Below are 20,114 nucleotides of genomic sequence, written 5' to 3'. Positions count from 1 at the left end.
ACTTTCCATTATGTGGATCATGTGTACTGATTTACTATATCTATATATGTATTCATTTAAGTAATTGTGCATTGTTTGGTGAATGTATATCATGAAAATTTTACTTTCATTTTTCATAAGCAAATTAACAAAGTTTTCATTAAAAAATTGAAATTTTTGCTGTTTAGAGTGGTGATATCGTAGCAAGAAGATAGATTGTTACATAGACTAGTTTGATATACCAAGAGTACCCACTTAATTTCTAGCCATTAAGTGGCCTCATAGCGTCTCTAAGTTGCATAAGTTATTGTAACATTCTATCAGACAAATCAATGACACAAGAACATGGAAATGAAGATTTTTTTTGAGAAAAGAAAAAAAAAACAACTTCATATAGATAATCATCATCAAGCATAACAAGCACATAAAAGTGAACTTTGACAAGAATGAATGACCAAGGGAAAAAAACACAAACTAACCCGCTTCTTCAACTTTTCTTGAAGTCATGTTGAAATAATGAAAGTGAAACCAATGATCACACAAAACAAGGCATGACCTAAGTTAGCATTCTGGTTCAAGAAACCAAAAAAAATACCTAAAAAGATGATTTTTTGTACCAATCAACAAACTAAACAATCCTCTCAATCTTGATGGTGGCAACAATGGCATTGACATCCTTAGGAACATCATCACTATGGTACATCAAGTAGCAACCCATGTACTTGCCGTGTCTGGGGTCACACTTGGCCATCATGCTCGGGGGCTCGAACATGGCATTCGTGATCTCTAAAATCGACAACTGCTCATGGTAGGCCTTGGCGGTAGAGATAACTGAAGTATACAAAGAAATGATGAAGTGGACCCTGGGGTATGGCACAAGGTTGGTGTGGAACTCAGTAATATCTACATTGATAGTGCCATCAAACCTTAAGGAAGTGAGTCTGGAGACTAGTGCAGTTGTCTGCGAGTTTTCGGATGCGATCCAAGCACAAATCTATGATCTCTTGGCCAAATGAAATTAGGGGAAATCAAAATTAGATCAGAAATTAAAAAAAAAAGGTTAGAGAAATTGAATTTTAGTGAGAATGTGAGAGGAAGAAAAAGCTTTGAAGACGACTAAAAGGAATTGAGAACGCGATTGAGAAGAAGAGAGGTAAGGTCTATAGGGCATAAGATTGAGGATAGGGAATGATTGGAAACCTATAAGGAAGGACAGTGAAAAACTAAAATATGAAGGCTTATTTCAACGACGGTTTTAAAAAAATTATCTTTGAACAAACGCTTCAAAGATGGTTTTCACAAAATCGTCTTTGAAAAATTGATTATTTGCAAAAATGTCACTGTATATTTTGAGACCTCACTTTTATAGCATCGTCTTAGATCCCGTGTCCTAGAAGAACATTTTTGCTGTAGTGACATATGCTAAAGTCTATTATGCATGTTCAATTCCCTTTAAATCCCACTTCAAATTTCAAAATGATTCTCAGGAGAATCATCTAACTTTTTTGCTTGCTCTTGTGTCCTTATGCACCAAACAGACAAAGTTGCATTAAGGGGTTGCTAAAATAACTAAATCTTGAATATGGACTTTTTACTCTGTCAACTAGTCAAAATAGAGTATTATTTATTCTATATTAAATATAAAAGGAGATATAGATTTTGCAGTACTATTTTCTCCTTTAGTGCTTATCCAGTTCTTAATTACTTGATACTCTAAGCTTATTAAGCTCGTCTCACAGAAGCATCTTTTCAGTAACTTGACTGATTGTGTTTATGAATATGTATTCATTTGTATGTGATACCTTAGTTGTTTCATTGAATATGTGCATACTCATGCTAGTTTTGATCTGAGTATTTATTTGACTTTTTAATCTTCAGTTTTGTTTCAATAGATGGCCAATGTTTGGTTTAGTTGTTGGATTGCCAATAAAGTATTCAACAGGATCAGACTTTGTTGATAAAGTAAAGATCCTTTTATTAAATTTTGGGATAGTAGATTTGGAATGAATACCATAAGATTATATACTGTCAATAGTTTTATGTAACTTTTCCTAGCGTAAACATTGTTCATCAATTTGTTTCATCCTTATAAGAATATAGGCAGAAATCATTAAGATGTTTTGCACAGGCAATTGTTTAGATGTTATTTGTATGTGTGCCAAAAAGCATAACAAAAGTAGACTAATTGAATATGATACAAACTACGATCATAAATGCGTTAAAATGGTTGGTGATTTTATTTCTTTCCACCTTGTCAAATATCTGTTAGTTTAATATTAAATGCTCTTTGTTTTTATGTCTTTTATGGGCTCCCAATATATAGACAGGCTAATGTTATTAGAAGTAATGGGAAAAGTGACCATAGTATCCCTAAGCCACTAACAGTGATGCTAATGCAACAATTTCATTGCTATATTTCAGTATTAATTAATTACTCTATGTCATGTTTTCCTTTTTTATATATAGTTTTAAACCATGACTTCAATGGGTAGCAAATCTACTAGGCTTTTCAGAATTTGAGTTATTTTCAAATAAAGGTTGTAAGTTTCCCATGGAGAATAATGTGCAGTTCTTTGCTCTCTTTGCCTCTACACAAGGTAAAAGTTCTAGTTTTCTTTTCCTTAATTTTTGGAATTTCAATGATACAATATCGAAAAATCATATATTTAGGTTATGTTGGTTGTAAAACAAAATAAATATTAAAAAAATTAAAAATTATGATGGTTCCATCTTCTACCATGGTTTTGTGAAAAATCGTCATTGATGTTGATCTTTCTATGATTGTTTTTTTGGGAATTGTCATAAATTTTTTGAAAAAATTGTCATAAAACTATACGTAAAAAGAATTTTATTGTAAAAGATCATAAGATCATATATCTAAAATATTGTAAAATATCTATTACTTCTTCAAGTAACAAATCCATTTGTCTTTTTTGGTACAATAATTACACAACCTTTACTAGCTAATTTACATCATTGTTAAATTACAGATTCGGTTGGCTGTAAAACAAAATAAATATTAAAAAGAATCAAAAACTATGACGGATTCATCTTCTACGACGGTTTTGTGAAAAATCGTCATTGATGTTGATCTTTCTATGATGGTTTTTTGGGATTTGTCATAAAATTTTTAGAAAAAACTGTCATAAAACTACATGTAAAAAGACTTATTATAAAAACATAATACATTCTATGATGGTTTTAAAACCGTTGTGGAAAACAATCCACATTCTATGACAGTTGATTTCAAGACAGTTAAAAACCATCATGGAAGGCCTTGTTTGTAGTTGTGAGTGTGCAAATAAGTGAAGTGATGCACACATCCATCATTTTTCATGTTCCTTTTTCCAAATTCAATAGTTTGAGTTTTATGTCTAAATGAAAAATGAAATAACTTTGTAATGTATATGCATTGTAACCTTAAAAATATATTGTTACATTTTAATGAGTATTGTGACAGGATATTGTCATCTATTCATAAATACTATTTATTGAATTGATATAATCAAATGAGTATTTTGGATATAATTGTTTATTTTTTAAAAAAATATTTATTATTTATAATATATAAATTCTAAAGTGCGGGTTGTCTAATTCGCAAATCAGTAATATTGTAACACCATCTTTTCTTCCATTGCTACATCAATAATATTGATAATTTGTTAGTTTCTCTTTGAATTGCTTCATTTTCTCATCCATCCTATCAAATGATTAGTGCAAGTTTTTGGTGATATATAAAGAAGGAGCCCTACAACCCCTATGAAAACAAATACAAGCTAAATCCTCGCATATGGCATTACATATAAAGTCAGGCACTAAATAAAAAAGTATGACTCGCTGTTGTATGCCCCATGCCATGATTGGCCAAGATATTAACAACCTGGTTGGTTTCTTGTAACACATGAACTCAATTGACACTTCTTTGGTAATAATGAACTTTATCAATATGGTTCACCAAATTATAACAATGGTGAGATAGACAACAACTTTTATTTGAAGGATTAATTGCTATTTGAGAATCTGAATACATTTTAATTTTGTGGTACCCTCTCTCCCGAGGTAACTTAGAGACTAAATAGGATGCTCCAACTCCGCGTGCAATTAAAACCGAGCATTGATCGAGCTTAACATAACAACCATAAATAAAAACTTCAGCTCGAACTATTCCACACACAACAAATCTGCCCAAATTGTAAGCTGATCGGCCACTAATTAACCACGACCTCCCCTTGGTCAACTGGTTCCCAATGACTAAATTGCTCCTCAACATGCATTGACCAGGCTCAATGAGAAATTGGGAAGCTTTCATGAGTTGCAAGAATAGATTGAAGCACCCTGAAACATTTATAACATTTTCATTTGTCCATGTAGCAATCTTGACAATAACTTGATTCCTATGCCACCAAAGCACATCTAGTAAGATAGAAAAGACTAAGCTTCACTCTACACCCTGAAATGATTGGTTGTTAGTTAAGTTAATAATTGTTAGCCATTATCGTCAATCCAATATTAAGACAAATGCACCTTTCAATTTATCCGGAAGAAAAAAAAAATCCCATAAAGGGTTACATGGCAGCAATCAGGAAATAAGTGTGATATTTTTTTTTATCCCTCTCCACATCCAAAATATCTATCAGAATCAGATAATCCCAGTTTGTACCTTCAAACATTTGTAAGTAGACCCTTATCAATTTAGGCTCGCACCATCTAAAAACAAAACTACAAAAAGTGCAATCAAAATGAGAGTCAATTCTTTGCAAAGATTCATAAGTTGATCGAATTGAGAGAACATCATCGGAATGAGTGTCATAGCAATCTTGGTATCCTTGGAAAGATTGTTGTAACATCCCGTTTTTTGTAAAATAAATAAAAGAGTTTTATTTAAAGACTAATAGAGTTTTTAAAAATTAAATAAATGAGAGAAAAAAAAATTTGTTGATTAAAATAAGGGTTTCATAGCATTGGAAAATAAATAGAGTAAAATGATATTTTAGAAAATAAAGGGGTGTTTTAATTGGTTATTTATTTAATGAAATAGTAAAATAGAGTTATTTTTTATAAAATAATAAAATAAAGAAAAATAAAGTAAATAATAGGCTCATAGTACCCTAACTATAAATATAGACATATTAGGTCAATTTTTACATTTACGATATGTTTGTACGCTCTCTCTTCCTCCCAACTTCATTCACCCTTCTTCCTCTCCCAAAATCCTCTTTTTTTCTCGTATACATCCAAATCAGTCCCAGTAAAACTATGATCTCGCACTTGTTAAGCATTGGCTCATCCTAAAATTTGGACAACACCTTTGGAACTCACTTTTGCTCATTCTCACCATTGGGATATGCAAAATAATGCCTGTAGAGAGAGAAATATCCCTCGCACAAAGACAGTAAAGTTGAGGCTCCAATCTTTTCTCCTTCTCACTAACGCTTGGAGACTCTAGCAGAGCAACCAAATGAAAATCGTGAGAAATCTTAGGTAAAAGATAGAGATGTTGCTATCTTTTCCAGACAACACACGTGATCTAGTTTAGAGGTAAAAGATAAGTTTATCGCAATTGGGGTTAGAGTGAACGTATGTAGGACTCTTTAGAGGATCAAATTAGGTCTAATTTTGGGATATTTTATGCATTTTAATTTTGCTTGTACAATGATAACTATGAATTGCCCATGTTTGATGGGTCAATTGATGCTCTAATGTGAATTGGATGGTTTAATTAAGTGTTTGGCTTTGAATGTTAGAAACCTAGAAATTTGGAAATTCTTGATTCTTGCATGTTTTCTTGAAATTGATTGAGGGGTTTTGTTCCCCATGATGTGATCACATGTTCTGTGCTATTCATTTTGAATTTGGGTGTGTTTTTGAGGTTTGAATTATGTCTCTTTTTGCTTCATGAAACAGAGGTTTTTTGGGAAGCATGACCGTGATTGGTGAGAGCACACCCGTGCTTAGTGAAAATCAGTTGTTTTAAGCCCCTACTATTTTATTGACAACATAAGTTAACTTGCAGCCTAAATACTGCTAAGAAAATAATTGAATTAGGTTTTGTGGCCTTCATGAAAGTTGTAGCCCTAGATGTTAGCTAACAAATTCCGTTGGTTTCACCCAATTCGGAGTTGTATTGACCCCTACAAATTCAAATTACTGAGCTAAGGTTGAGCTGTTAGGATTAAGCAATGATACAATGTTTACCTTAGGTTTAGATATAGTTATTGGTCAAAAAGGTTTTTGTGATCAACATAAGAGTTACAGATAATTGTATTATCTTTCAAACAAGATAAGTATGAACTTAACAGGATTAGTATATCCCTTGTACTTGTAATTTTACTCTACAAAGGTCATAGTAATTAAGGAGAAAATGTAAGGATATACTTGTTTACCATACATGTATGTGTGGTTGCTATTAACTGAATGAATAAATGAATGAATATATGTCTTAAATGTTGGAAGATAGCTATTGTATGATATATATATATATATATATATATATATATATATATATATATATATATATATATATATATATATATATATATATATATGAGAGGTGCTCTCCTTAGGAAATCTTTGTAAGCTCTTCTTTCTTAAAACCTTGTTTTTTCTTCTGTTTTGGACAAGATGGTAGTCCAAATTGTTCACAGAAAGATCCTAAGTCTCTCTTTGTTTGGGCTTTCTCTTTGGCTAATTGCCTCTGAATTTGTCATCTTGACAGATTTTTAAGGCTACTTTCTGGACATAAGAAATTAATTGACCATAACTTAAACTCTCATAAGGAATGTATCCATTAGCAGACTCGCTACAGATTTTGTCTCTAACCTTATCTCTTAATGATCTTAGAAGACTGGCTAGAAATTTTTCCTTCCAGAAAGGTTGTTGACTATCTTCTCTAGTGTAGACTCTAGTTAGGAAGGTATCTCTATACCACCTAAAATCTGCTAAAGTTCTACACTTAAAGTTTGACAATAACACTGCAGACCTATCTTTCCAAAGAGACAGGTTTCCAAAAAAATGTTGGGCTATTGTAAAGATAGGTGTATTAACAGCGTCAATGATCTCCCTATTATCCTCATTAGTAATAACTTTCCCATTCAAATCCGTTTTGACTATGCTGTAAATTTTTTATTTTTTGTCATTAGTGAGATAATTATCCCACCAACCTTTTAATTGTCTGAAAAATCTTGCTACTAGGATATCAATAATTGTTTCTTCTGAGCACTCATGGGATGTTTGGCAGGCTGTGGCTACCATGGTCATATGCTAGAGTGTATTCATGATACCATACTCTGTTTGGGCATCTATATTCCACTCATAGATATTATTTGCACTAAAACTTTTGAAATTACTTTCACCTCTTTCTTCTACTAGAAGGTTGGGGGTAGTTGGTCTTTGATAATACAATTTGGAGGGTGTTTTCCAGTGTTTGGAATTTATTGGCTTTATGTCTTTGTCTGATACTGAACCTATCTCAGTTGCGTTCTCTGAGTTTGGGTCACTATCTTCATTAAGGACATTAATTAATTTGGAGGTACTTCTTGTTACCATCTTTGATGTTCCCTCCGAAGGTTGGGGAGTTTTGGGGATGACTCTAAGTAAACTATCAAGTTTGTTTAATAATTCACTATTGTTATCACCTACTCCTTCTATTAGGGACTTGTTTTTCCTAAGTTCCCTAATCTTTTGTTTAGCTTTGTCGCTAATTTCGAACGGTTTGAATAAAGGTTTTTCTACGGGAATATTTGACTAAGATTCTTCAGAAGATTTTTGTCTAGGAAGTGTCTTGGTTTTGATAGACTCTCCTAAAACCGGCAAATATTTGTTGGTCTAATTAGCCTGTTCCATGAGACTTTTGATATCTTTAGAAGTCACTTCTTCGTTAACATCTTTTGTCTTAAATGGACTAGCCATGACAGGTTTATCATTACTGTCTTTGACCCTTGGCAGTTGATATTGTGTTGTGGGAGGTAATTTCGATTGGATTTACTCACCATCTTTGATTTGCCAATTTGTAATTACATTTTTTGTTGGATCACCTATGATATCTTGTTTCCACGGGTAATCTATGTCTTTTCAAATGGTATATGCATGAAACTAGTCAAAGAAAAGAATATTGATTTTGACTCTTTCGAAAAATTCGTAGAATTTGTCTTGGATTTGTTTTCTGTTTGAACCCTTAAAATGTTGAAAAAACAATCTCCTTTGAGGTTCATTCTCCCGAGAATAAAAGTCTTTTCTAAGGGTTTCCTTATCAATGCTAAAGGTTTCAGATAACATCATATGGTTCATGCATTGAGGAGTGAGTTGGAGATTGGATCGACTTTTGGTCATCCTCTTGTTCTTGGTTGTATGTTGTTCTAGGTATACTAGAAGTGGTATCTAATCCTTGGAGGTTTACAGTAAGGAACTGGTTATGTGACTCAGATCTGATTAATCCTATTGGAATTGAACGGGTTCTCACCGAGAAAGACCTTCTTGCTGACTCATACTCAAACCTAGAGGCTTCTATCCTTGATGAGAAAGAATTTCTCCTGTTAAAGGCTATTTCTACCTTTCCGGAGTTGTCTTGTTTAATTTGTTCTATGGTTGGAGCCGGTCGGGGGATTGACAGTGTGGCCTTGTCCATGACCCATTTTTCAGGGAGAGTTACTTCATCCCATTGTATGGTTCTTGGGAGAGAAACATTGGCCTTTGTCATATCAGTGATAAACAAAGTTGTCTCTCCTCTTTGTGGTTTTAGAAGGACTCGTGCTGCACAAGTGTTCATGACCTTGTATTGAATCCTATATATTAATGCAGTTGGGATTGATCCTTCTTTCATGTCAAGCACATGAAAGTGGATGTTTAGGAACAGGAAGTTAAGAATGTTTCTATCCATCAGACTCACTGTTTTGTTTGGGTAACAATTGAAATAGACTGGACCTTGTCCTAAGCTTGTTTTTACTGTTCCTATTAGGGAATTTTTGAATTTTTTGTGCCTAATATCCCTAAGACACATTAATACAGCGACATCTATGCCCATATCAATTAAAGGCTTGATGGCTACTTGTACACATCCTATGTGTAGGTATTTGTATTTTCGACTGTGTTCATAAATTGAGTTTTTTGAAAGTAGATGAAATTCTTCCCCTATGTCTTGACCTAAAGGAATATTATTTTCTACAGTTTTGATTATATAATCAAAATTGTGTTTGTCTTTAATTGTCTCAGGAACATACAGGGTGTCCTAGGGGATTTCTGGAATACTCCAGTCATCCATATTTTGATTTATCTCTTCGAAGTGGACCTCCTCATCGAAGAGATTATGTTTTGGGGCGACCTCATGGGTCTGGTTTTCCTGCTCATTGAGCAAATTTAAGTGTCTTGAGGAACTATTTGAAGATGAATTAGAGCAAAAGGAAATGCGAGAGAAAGAACGTAAAAGACGGGACATGATAAATTCATCCTCTAGTATCTTCGCCGTCAAGTGGTTCCATATAAATGCTTCCATAAGGCTATATGTTACTAAATTTCTTGGATCTGAAAATAAAAATTTTTAACTCTTTTTTTTACGAACAATACAATTTGAACATTACTCCTATAGCCACCAGTATATTATGTCTTAATATTTTATTTGAACAGTACACCTTAACCTTACTGCCCTATCTCATTCATGGGTCTTACTGCTACAGTACCATTCAACTAAAATATTAGATTGCGGTACTTCCAAGAGTATTGTTCAAACATGTATTGTTTAAATCAAACGTACAGTACATCATCAGAAATATAGTTTGTACAAAGTTTCAAATCCATGAAATCAGTTAACATATTCCTTTATAGACAATATTCCTACTTCCCCATCAGGCTATGATACTAGAGATCAGGCGGAAGGGATCAAATGGACAAATAGGAAGTAGGTATGCATTATATGATGATAAGAACAATATGTAGTTTCAAAAACAGATATCAAGGGCACACCTTCGCAGGCTTACTAATCCCAGGTTTTTGTAAACAAAAGAAAACCGAAGCGACGACAGAGCCACGCAGGATCGGTCAAGAGGGAGAAGAGAGATAAAATAAACTTTGAATTTATTCAAATTGAAACTGCATATTGTTCTCTCAACAAGCATATTGTTCTCAAAGCCGGGAACAACGAGGTCTCTGGATCAGCAGCCTTCAAAAATTCTAGGTGAGCTTGGAACTAGATTTTAACTTGGTCTGGCACTGCTTTAGAGGTGTCAAATTGATTCCACCATTTGATGAATACATGTCTCTATAATAGTGGGAAATGCTTGTTGCATTCGGTCTTCCCATATCTGTATTGCCATGAGAATATCCATGACAAGGCAAAATTGGAAAAATACATCAAGTCGGCAGGGATTCTTGATTCCTGGATGTTAAACATCTTTTTAAATTGTTCAAATCCTTGTTGGACTTATTTTGGGTAAATTTCTGATGTTGGTCCAAAGAAATTCCACCATTGGAGAAACCAATTTGGAAAATTATAAATTATGTTGGTTTTAAAATAAATCAACCAAGAATGTTTAAACATGTTGTTTTGATGCCAAAATACATTGGTCCAAGCATCAATGTAGTCCCAACAGGTGTAACCTACTGGGTCAAATGGAGCAAAACATTTCTTGGGTTGATTTAGATTTGACCCAAAATGTCGGGGTTGTAAAACCTTCATAATTTGGATAGTTGAATGTGTGTTCAGATTTGGATCCTTGGGGTTTTTGAAGTGTTTAATAGACACTGAGTTTGTGTCTATCAATATAAATTCATAAAATTTTCTTGTTTTACATATGGACGTAGGTTTGAAATGGAAGCCTTGTGGGAATGCCTTAGCAGTCGCCTTGAAGGGATTGTTGTCCCAAAATTCCCGCTCCATCTGCAAAACAGTTAAAAATTTATTTTTTGAAATATAACTGTTAGTAGATTTTGGGGGAGGATTTTGTTGGGATATTGTCTGTTTTCCTTTTGGATTGATAACTATTTTGGATTGTTTGGATATTTGGATTTGTTTTTGTAAATCGGTTTCAGAATCATCGTCAGATTCTGAGGCAATATCTGCCCAGGTTTTTTTTAGGATGCCACCAAAACCTATGTCGAATGCATCAGTTTCAACAATTTTAAATGCCTGTGGGATAGGAAGATATAGACATTTTATAGATTGGACTTTGAGTTTAATATCTTTGACTGTTTGATTATGGAGGTCAGACTAGGAAGGCGGATTTTTCTATAGCCTATCATACAATGGTTTAACAATTTTGTTTAGATATGGGACAACTTCTCCTACATAATTCAGACAACCAAGGAATCATTGTAACTGGGTTTTGTGTAAAATTTGGTTGGAGAATTTGCTGGCAAATTCTATTGACCTGTCTATTGGCATGATTGTGCCTTGATATATATTATGACCAAGGAACCTAATACGAGTTTGAAAAAGGTTGATCTTTGATTTGGAGACTGCCAGGCCATTCTGTTTGATGATATGATGAAGGTTTGTAGATGTTTGAAATGTTGATCAATGTTTTGAAAGAAGATTAAAACATCGTCTATGTAGACAATGACAAACTTTAAGGATTGAAAATGTCATTCATGACCTTTTGGAATTCTGAAGGGGCGTTCTTCAGACCGAATGGCATTACATTCAACTCATATTGCCCGAAAGGTACAGTGAAGGTTGTTTTGTACCTATCTAATTCTTGGATCTGAATTTGCCAAAATCCAGATTTCATATCAAATTTGGAAAATATTTTTGTAGAATTTAATCTGTTGAGTAAATCTTTTTTGTTTGGAATAGGATACCTAATCCACTGTAAGGCTTGATTTAAAGGTTTATAGTTTATGACTAATCGAGGCATACCCAGCTCAAGCTCAGCCTGTTAATTGACATAGAAAGTAGCACAAGACCATGGACTTTTGCTCTTTCTAATTAGGCCTTTGTAAAGTAGATCCTTGATTTCCTTTTGACAGTATTGGAGGAGTTCTTCATTCATTTGAATTGGCTTAGCTTTTGTGGGAATTTGTTTTTTCCTGAAATCTTTCTCATAAGGAAGATCGACAATATGTTTCTTCCTATTCCAAAATGCATGTGGCAAATCGAAACACATAGTTGATTCAACATGATGTAATAAAGATTGAATTTTTCCTTTTATTTGGGATTTTTCCAATTGTATTTGGATTTTATTAAAAGATACTTCTTCTTTTAAGAAGTTGATTTGGTTAATTTTGTTTTCTATGAGATTTATATTTCTAGAGATTGGTTTAGTAGAAAAATTAAATATAATCTTTCTACCTAAATGAGTTGTAGTTATTCCTTCTTTAGATATCTGAAGAGGAAACAAAGCTCTAATGAAGGGAGTACCTAGGATCACCTCATTCTTAAGGTTTTTGACCAGAAGAAAGTTTGTACTAATCCTAAGGCCTTGCTTTTAAAAAATTTCACTCGACAATTTGTAATTAATTTTTAATTTTGAACCATTTGTTGTGCTTAATTTTTCTGAGGTTTTCTCAAAGAATTTGTTAGGAACTAATCCTTCCAAGATACAATTTGAATTAGCCCCTGTGTCAAATAGGGCCATTATATCTAAGACGAAATCATTGATAATGATTTTGATGTTTATGTAAAAATTTTGGATTTTAATCTTGTTGATTAGTCCCATAAACATTTCATCTTCCAGATTTTCAGTCTTGTTTTCTGTATCCTTTTCAACACTCAAAATCACTGTTTTCTTCTAGTTAGGAAAGGATAATTTGATGAATTTCTTGTTGTTGACAAAGTTCTTTAACCTCTCTTTTTAAATTATTAATTTTTGTTTGGAGATCCTGAATTGTTGTTGGTTTTGCTGGAGTGTTTCCTAATCTTTTGAATATGCTACTAACGTCGAACTTGTTATTTGTGATGAAATCCTTTTGTCTGGGTTTGGTTTCCAGAGTTTTCTTTAATTTTTCTAGAAAAAATTTATTTTCCTGGGGATCTGGTATGGAGTTGATTGCCTCAAACAAGAGATCTTGTTCTCTTATTAGGGTGTTGATTTGCCTTTCATCATCATCCGTAGACGATGGTTGGTCATCTTATTGAATTATGTTGAGGTTTTCATCAGAGAGTATGGAGGATGAAGTTTCTGTTTCTTCCTCTGAAGTTTCTATGAGCAAATTATTAATCTGCTCTTTAATGTCTAGTTCTAGGTTAAGGTTTCTTAATTTTTTCTTTAACCTACAATATTTGTTAATGTGGCCTCATTTTTCACAGTTGTAACATGTTATTTTGGATTTTAATTTTGGTTTAGGAGTTTCTATTTCTTTATTGGTCAAGGATTTGTGCAAGTATCTCCTTCTTGGAAATCTCTTTTTGTGGACAATTTTATTTTCATGGGGTTCTTTCTTAAAACCTTGTTTTTTCTTCTGTTTTGGACAAGATGGTAGTCCAAATTGTTCACAGAAAGATCCTAAGTCTCTCTTTGTTTGGACTTTCTCTTTGGCTAATTGCCTCTAAATTTTGTCATCTTGACAGATTTTTAAGGCTACTTATTGGACATGAGGAATTAATTGACAGTAACTAAAACTTTCATAAGGAATGTCTCCATTAGCAGACTGGCTACGGATTTTGTCTCTAACCTTATCTCCTAATGATCTTGGAAGACCGGCTAGAAATTTTTCCTTCCAGAAAGGTTGTTGACTATCTTCTCTGGTTTAGACTCTAGTTAGAAAGGTATCTCTATACCACCTAAAATATGCTAAAGTTCTACACTTAAGGTTTGACAATAACTTTGCAGACCTAACTTTGCAAATAGACGGGTCTCCAATAAAATGTTGGGCTATTGTAAAAATAAGTGTATTAACAGTGTCAGGGATCTCCCTATTATCGTCATTAGTAATAACTTTCCCATTGAGATCTGTTTTGACTGCGCTGTAAATTTTTTATTTTTCGTCATTAGTGAGATAATTATCCCACCAACCTTTTAATTGTCCGAAAAATCCTGCTACTAAGATATCAATAATTGTTTCTTCCGAACACTCGTGGGATGTTTGGCAGGCTGTGGCTACCATGGTCATATGCTGGAGTGTATTCATGATATTATACTCCGTTTGGGCATCTATATTCCACTCATAGATATTATTTGCACTAAAACTTTTGAAATTGCTTTCACCTCTTTCTTCTAGAAGAAGGTCGGGGGTAGTTGGTCTTTGATAATACAATTTGAAGGGTGTTTTCCAGTGTTTGGAATTTATTGGATTTATGTCTTTGTCTGATACTGAACCTATCTCAGTTGCGTTCTCTGAGTTTGGGTCACTATCTTCATTAAGGACATTAATTAATTTGGAGGTACTTCTTGTTACCATCTTTGATGTCCCCTCCGAAGGTTGGGGAGTTTCGGGAATGACTCTAAGTAAACTATCAAGTTTGTTTAATAATTCACTATTGTAATCACCTACTGTTTCTATTAGGGACTTGTTTTTTCTGAGTTCCCTAATCTTTTGTTTATCTTTGTCACTAATTTTGAACGGTTTGAATAAAGTTTTTTCTATGGGAATATTTGACTGAGATTCTTCAGAAGATTTTTGTCTAGGAAGTGTCTTGGTTTTGATAGACTCTCCTAAAACCTACAAATATTTATTGGTATAATTAGCCTGTTCCATGAGACTTTTGATATCTTTAGAAGTTACTTCTTCGTTAACATCTTTTGTCTTAAATGGACTTGCCATGACATGTTTATCATTACTGTCTTTGACCCTTGGCAATTGATATTGTGTTATGGGAGGTAATTCCGATTGGATTAACTCACCATCTTTGATTTGCCAATTGGTAATTACATTTGTTGTTGGATCACCTATGATATCTTGTTTCCATGGGTAATCTATGTCTTTTCTAATGGTATATGCATGAAACCCGTCAAAGAAAAGAATGTTGATTTTGACTCTTTCAACAAATTCGTAGAATTTGTCTTGGATTTGTTTTCTGTTTGAACCCTTAAAATGTTGAAAAAATCATCTCCTTTGAGGTTCATTCTCCAGAGAATAAAAGTCTTTTCTAAGGGTTTCCTTATGAATGCTAAAGTTGTCAGATAACATCATAAGGTGCAAAAACTGTAGGTATGCAGTATATGATGATAAAAACAATATCTTATCATCATATATTGCATACCTACTATTTTGCAACCTATTTTGAAATTGCATAATGTTCTCTGAATAAGGACAATATCCAGAGACTTTGTTGTTCCCAGTATATATATATATATATATATATATATATATATATATGTGTGTGTGTGTGTGTGTGTGTGTGTGTGTGTGTGTGTGTGTGTGTGTTTTGTGCTATGTAAATATTACTACTATGTGATGTGTACATGATTTATTAGGCATATTGACATGAAGTTTTAGGATTATGAAATTGTGATTAAGATTGAGTATAAGTGACAAGTTGAGCATGTGTTATTTTGTGAGATACACGTGAACATGTAATGGGAGATTGTGACGTTGTGAGATGTTAAATTGTGAACATGGAATATGGTTGTGAATAAGTGTTTGGTTAATACTTGATGTGATATTACTTGTGTTTGTGAATTATATAATAACCCGACTGGTGTTTACCTTGAGAAAAATATTTATGAGCGAGGTCTTAAAATGAAAGTTTAGGATTTCAAGTTAGTAACCTGAGGTGTTAAATTGTAGCACAATGTGTTAAACATGTTTGAAAAAAAGTGTGAGGTCTTGTGTATTGTATAATTCATGAGCAATATATGCGTGCAAAAGTTGTTTTAGAGATTGAACCTGAATCAGCAAGGTGAGACCCTAACGGATTCTTTAGAGTCTAAGCCTTGAGGGTAAATACACTCAGTTTGAGTGCTTCTTTAAGCCTATGTTGATCCCATATGGTTAGAGCATTATCGCAAAATAATGTGACCCTGACTGGTCACCTTATGATTTCACTTAGTGAGAATGACCAGATAGACCCATTGTGTGGCGTGTCTTGTTATGTACTCTTAAGCACCTTGATGTTGTTTTTCACTAACATGGTATCGCATTGCATATAGGATTGAGTCTTAGTGTATCTGTTGCATAATGCTTATGTAATGATCATTGTGACTTGTTATGTGATGGTGTGAAATGAATTGTGTAAGTGTGAGATGTGGTATCGTATTTGAGATGTGTTGTCTTGAGTATGTGATTAATCATGAAGGTGTAGAATGTGATTTGTGATTAAATTCTAGGACAAGTGATGTTATGTATTGAGTGATGAAATGATCGAACTGTGTCAAAGTTGAGCCTTGTTATACCTATATTGTTATTATAATTATATTATATTTGTATTTATATCATACCTGTATGCTTCCATTTATCTCTATTCGTTAAATAATATGATGACTCACTCCCCGTGTGTTGTTTGTGTTTGGATCCTATGATGATCTTGAACCTTGTGTTCATGGAAGCAGATGGATAGGTGAATTACTTTAAGGAGCCTCGTGTTGGAGAGCGCCGAGACACAATATTTTAATAGGATGTGACATTTGGCAATGAGTTTTTGTTTTAATTGTAGGATGTTCCGAACATGTTGTTTTACGTTATTTTATGTTATTGTTTAACTTGAGTTCTTTTGTAAACTTGAATGGTCTTGTTTTAAGCCAGAAATATTTCTGAGAAGTTTCATTTGATAACAGTGAAGCGAATGGGAACCTTTTACCTGTGTGAATTTACTTACAATTTTATTAAATAAAATTGATTTAATTAGACTCCACATTTTATATGTTTTTTTCATTTATATGCATGTTGAGATATAGGGTGTCACAGTTGCAAGTTTTTTGTTATCAAATACAATTTTTGAATCAAAACGCTTTTGACAAAAAATGGAGCTAAAACAATTTTGAACTCAATTTCCAAACACTTCTAGTGTGTTCTTCTGCTCATCAATAACAACAATTAAATTGATAAAATTAATGAGCATATTTTTAGGTACTTGTTAAATATTGTTGTAAAAAAACATTTTTTTTTATCTATTTACAACATATAAAGCGACATCAATTTTTCTTTCAATGCTAGGTCAAAAATATTATTAATTTATTAGTTTCTCCTTAATTTAATTCCTTCTTTTTCTCATCTACCTAGCTTATTAAATATTTAATGCATATTTGATACAACTGTTAGTATGAAAGTAACAATATCAAACACATTTCTCCTTTAAATTATTTGAATTGATTGTAATATCTAGTTAAATTCTTTTGAGTAACTAAAATTAATAAGTGTAAAACTATCAACCATCATTATATTTTTTCCCCAATATTTCAAACTCATTCTTTGTTGGTGTTCTATGGTTTCCAGGATTCAAGGATAAGGTATGTATTGACAAGAGTTTCTAAATGTGGGTGACAATATCATAATTTGCTCAAGATCATGTGTGAAGTATCCCTTGGTGTTTCAATATTATACTATATGTAGTTTTTATTTTATTTTTATACTTATTATATTATCATTATGTAGTTTAATAATGAAGCTTCAGTATGTCGTTTGTTTATCACTATGTAGTTTGTTTATTTTATTTTTAACTTATTATCACTAAATTGACGTGGGAAATGGGAGGATGGAAAGGATCTAGTTTCTTTTTCCTATTGAGATTGTTCATTTTTCATATATAGATGGAAATTTGTTGTTAAGAATTAAGTGTATGTCAAAAACAAGTAAAGTAATTAATTAGCAATTTCAAGACACCAAATCACTTCCTAGGAAAGAGAGGTGCGATATAGTGGACTATTTAAGCACCAAGTAGATCTATCCTTAACTAGAAACCTACCTAGACGTGCACTTTGTCTCTTATATCTATTCCAAAAACTAACAACATGTCTACTTTTAAGCACGTCTTCAAACACGTGTTGGAACCAAAAGACAAGGATAAAGTCCTTAAAATCTCATTTTTTTTATGATAACAAAAGAAACTAAACTTTGATAAACTAATAAGGTTTATTGTGTTAGGTTAGGTAAACATGCTCCTAATGAAGTAATATGTATTTTCGTTCTATCTTAGTAGCCATAAAAATGAGTTTTTAGACATAATGTCCAACGCGCAACAAGATATAAGACCAATATTTTTTTAGAAAAAAAGTGTCCAAAGCTTTTTTATTCGAATAAATTTTTTTATTTGTTATTAGTCGGAATTAAAACAAAATCATTAATTTATTAAGGAGTAAATACAAAATTCGTTAATTTATCAGGACTAAAATAAAATATCAAGAACCAAAATCAAAATTATTGTTTTATTAGGAACTCAACACAAAACATAAATTTATTAGGAAATAAACACAAAAATTACATATTTATTAGAAATCAAAAATATATTTAAGCCTTTTAAAAAATAAAGTCCAAAGAGTTATTTTATATTTGTGTCAAAAGCTTTGAAAAGAAAACTTACACCCAATGTTTTATGATACAAACTAAGTTTTCTATCATCCAAATGAACACATGCACTCTTAAGGCTGTTTTATCTATAGAGTTCATTCCATTAAGGGTTATTTGCTCTTATATTCTTCCTCTTATAAACCTTAAACCGTTAGTCTCTATACTTTTAAAAATGGCTATAACGTTAGAATTTCAAATATTTAATAAAAGTAACAGGCGTGGCAATTGGACCTGAACCAGTGGGGTCTGTCCCGAACCCACCCCAATTTTGACGGAAAAAACTCGAGTTGATCAGGGTTGGGATTGGGGTCGGCCTCGACAGCCAAAGTCGGGTTCGAGGATGAGATTATTAATACCCGCTCCGCTAATAATTAATTTTCAAAAATATCCCTACATATATATAACACACTAAAACCTAAAACTATTGGATATGATTTTATGCTATTATTGGATTGGATTTTATGTTATCATGTACAATCTAAAAATATGTTGTGGTTGCTATTCAAAATTGTATTTTTCATTCTATGAAAAATTATATTTCTTATTAGATTTTATAAGCATGTTGGGGGCAGGGAAAATCCGACCCTGTCAGAGACGGGGATGGGGCGTAAATCTATAGTTCCATTGAATTTCGAAGAGAAGGGGGAAATAGGGAGTTGGGGTGGGGGCGGAGTAAGCAAATTCTAGCCTTAATCCACTCGTTGCCATGCCAAGTTGGTCATACCTTCTAAAGAAAGAAAGGACAATTACCTTTTATCTACTCCACAGTAGAAGATACATAGAAAGAAGTAACATGTCAACTCTCCATGATTATATAAAGACTCTGAATAGTAAGATTGAAAAAGCCCATAATCTAAAATGTTCACATGTTCACGAGCCTATATAAAGAAGAATGTAAGCGAGAAACAAATTGTGAAGTTGCAATCCCTCTAGATGAAAATCTCTCTTACTCAGACCGAACCTTATTTGGGAAAATGTCTTTTAAGCATAAACAAGTCATCCTTTGGGGATGATTTTTCATATACGCAAACTTGAGGAATGATTATTAGTATATTTTATCATGCATGAACATTTATTATAAAAAATATATTTAAATTGTATGACATTAATATTTGAATTATATTTATTATGCAAGAATCAAAACACGATATCACTCAACCAATCAATATTGATCAATACACAAGCGTTATGCAACAAATATACTAAGACTCAATCCTATATGCAATGTGGTACCATGTCAGTGAAAAATCTTGTCAGGCGCCTAGGAGTATATGACAAGACAGACCACACACCGGTAAGTCAGGTCACTCTCACTAGGTAAAATCATAGGGAGACCAGTCAAGGTCATTCTGTTTTGCGAGAACACTCCAACCATATGGGATTAGCATAGGCTTCAAGGAACATTCAAACCGAGTGTATTTACCCCCAAGGTCTACACTTCGAAAAGTCTATCAGGGCCTCTCCCTCTTGATTTAGGTCCAACCCATAAAATATTTTGACATGCAAACTCTATCTATGAACTGTACAAAACACACGTCTCCTCAATTGTTATCAAAATAATTTTAACTCGTCGAGCCTCAAAGTGATTAAGCTCATCAGGTTCCTATACTGGATCTCATCACAATACTTATCGCATATTAACTCATCACCCTTAAAGGGTCTTACAATCGTCATGTGATTGTATGGTTCATATCTCACAACTCAATATACACAAAATCTTAATACATATATGTGATCTCACAATTTAACACATAGTCAACTTGTCA

The 20,114-nt window shown here is 32.9% G+C and overlaps 1 protein-coding gene across 1 annotated transcript; it reads right to left on the bottom strand.

The window, feature by feature from the left end:
• Positions 1–607: 607 nt before the first annotated feature.
• On the bottom strand, positions 608–8,674 carry LOC102661332 (tubulin alpha-2 chain-like). Its single transcript, XM_006574111.1, has 2 exons — positions 8,438–8,674; positions 608–940 (listed from the first exon to the last, which is right to left on the bottom strand). The coding sequence occupies exons 1-2, from the start codon at positions 8,672–8,674 to the stop codon at positions 608–610; spliced, it is 570 nt and encodes a 189-aa protein (XP_006574174.1).
• Between the last annotated feature and the right edge of the window lie 11,440 nt (positions 8,675–20,114).

This window comes from Glycine max, chromosome 1 (assembly GCF_000004515.6).
Source record: "Glycine max cultivar Williams 82 chromosome 1, Glycine_max_v4.0, whole genome shotgun sequence".
NCBI lineage: Eukaryota > Viridiplantae > Streptophyta > Magnoliopsida > Fabales > Fabaceae > Glycine > Glycine max.
Note: the sequence above shows the minus strand (reverse complement) of the source record. Positions and strands in the feature narration are given on the sequence as shown.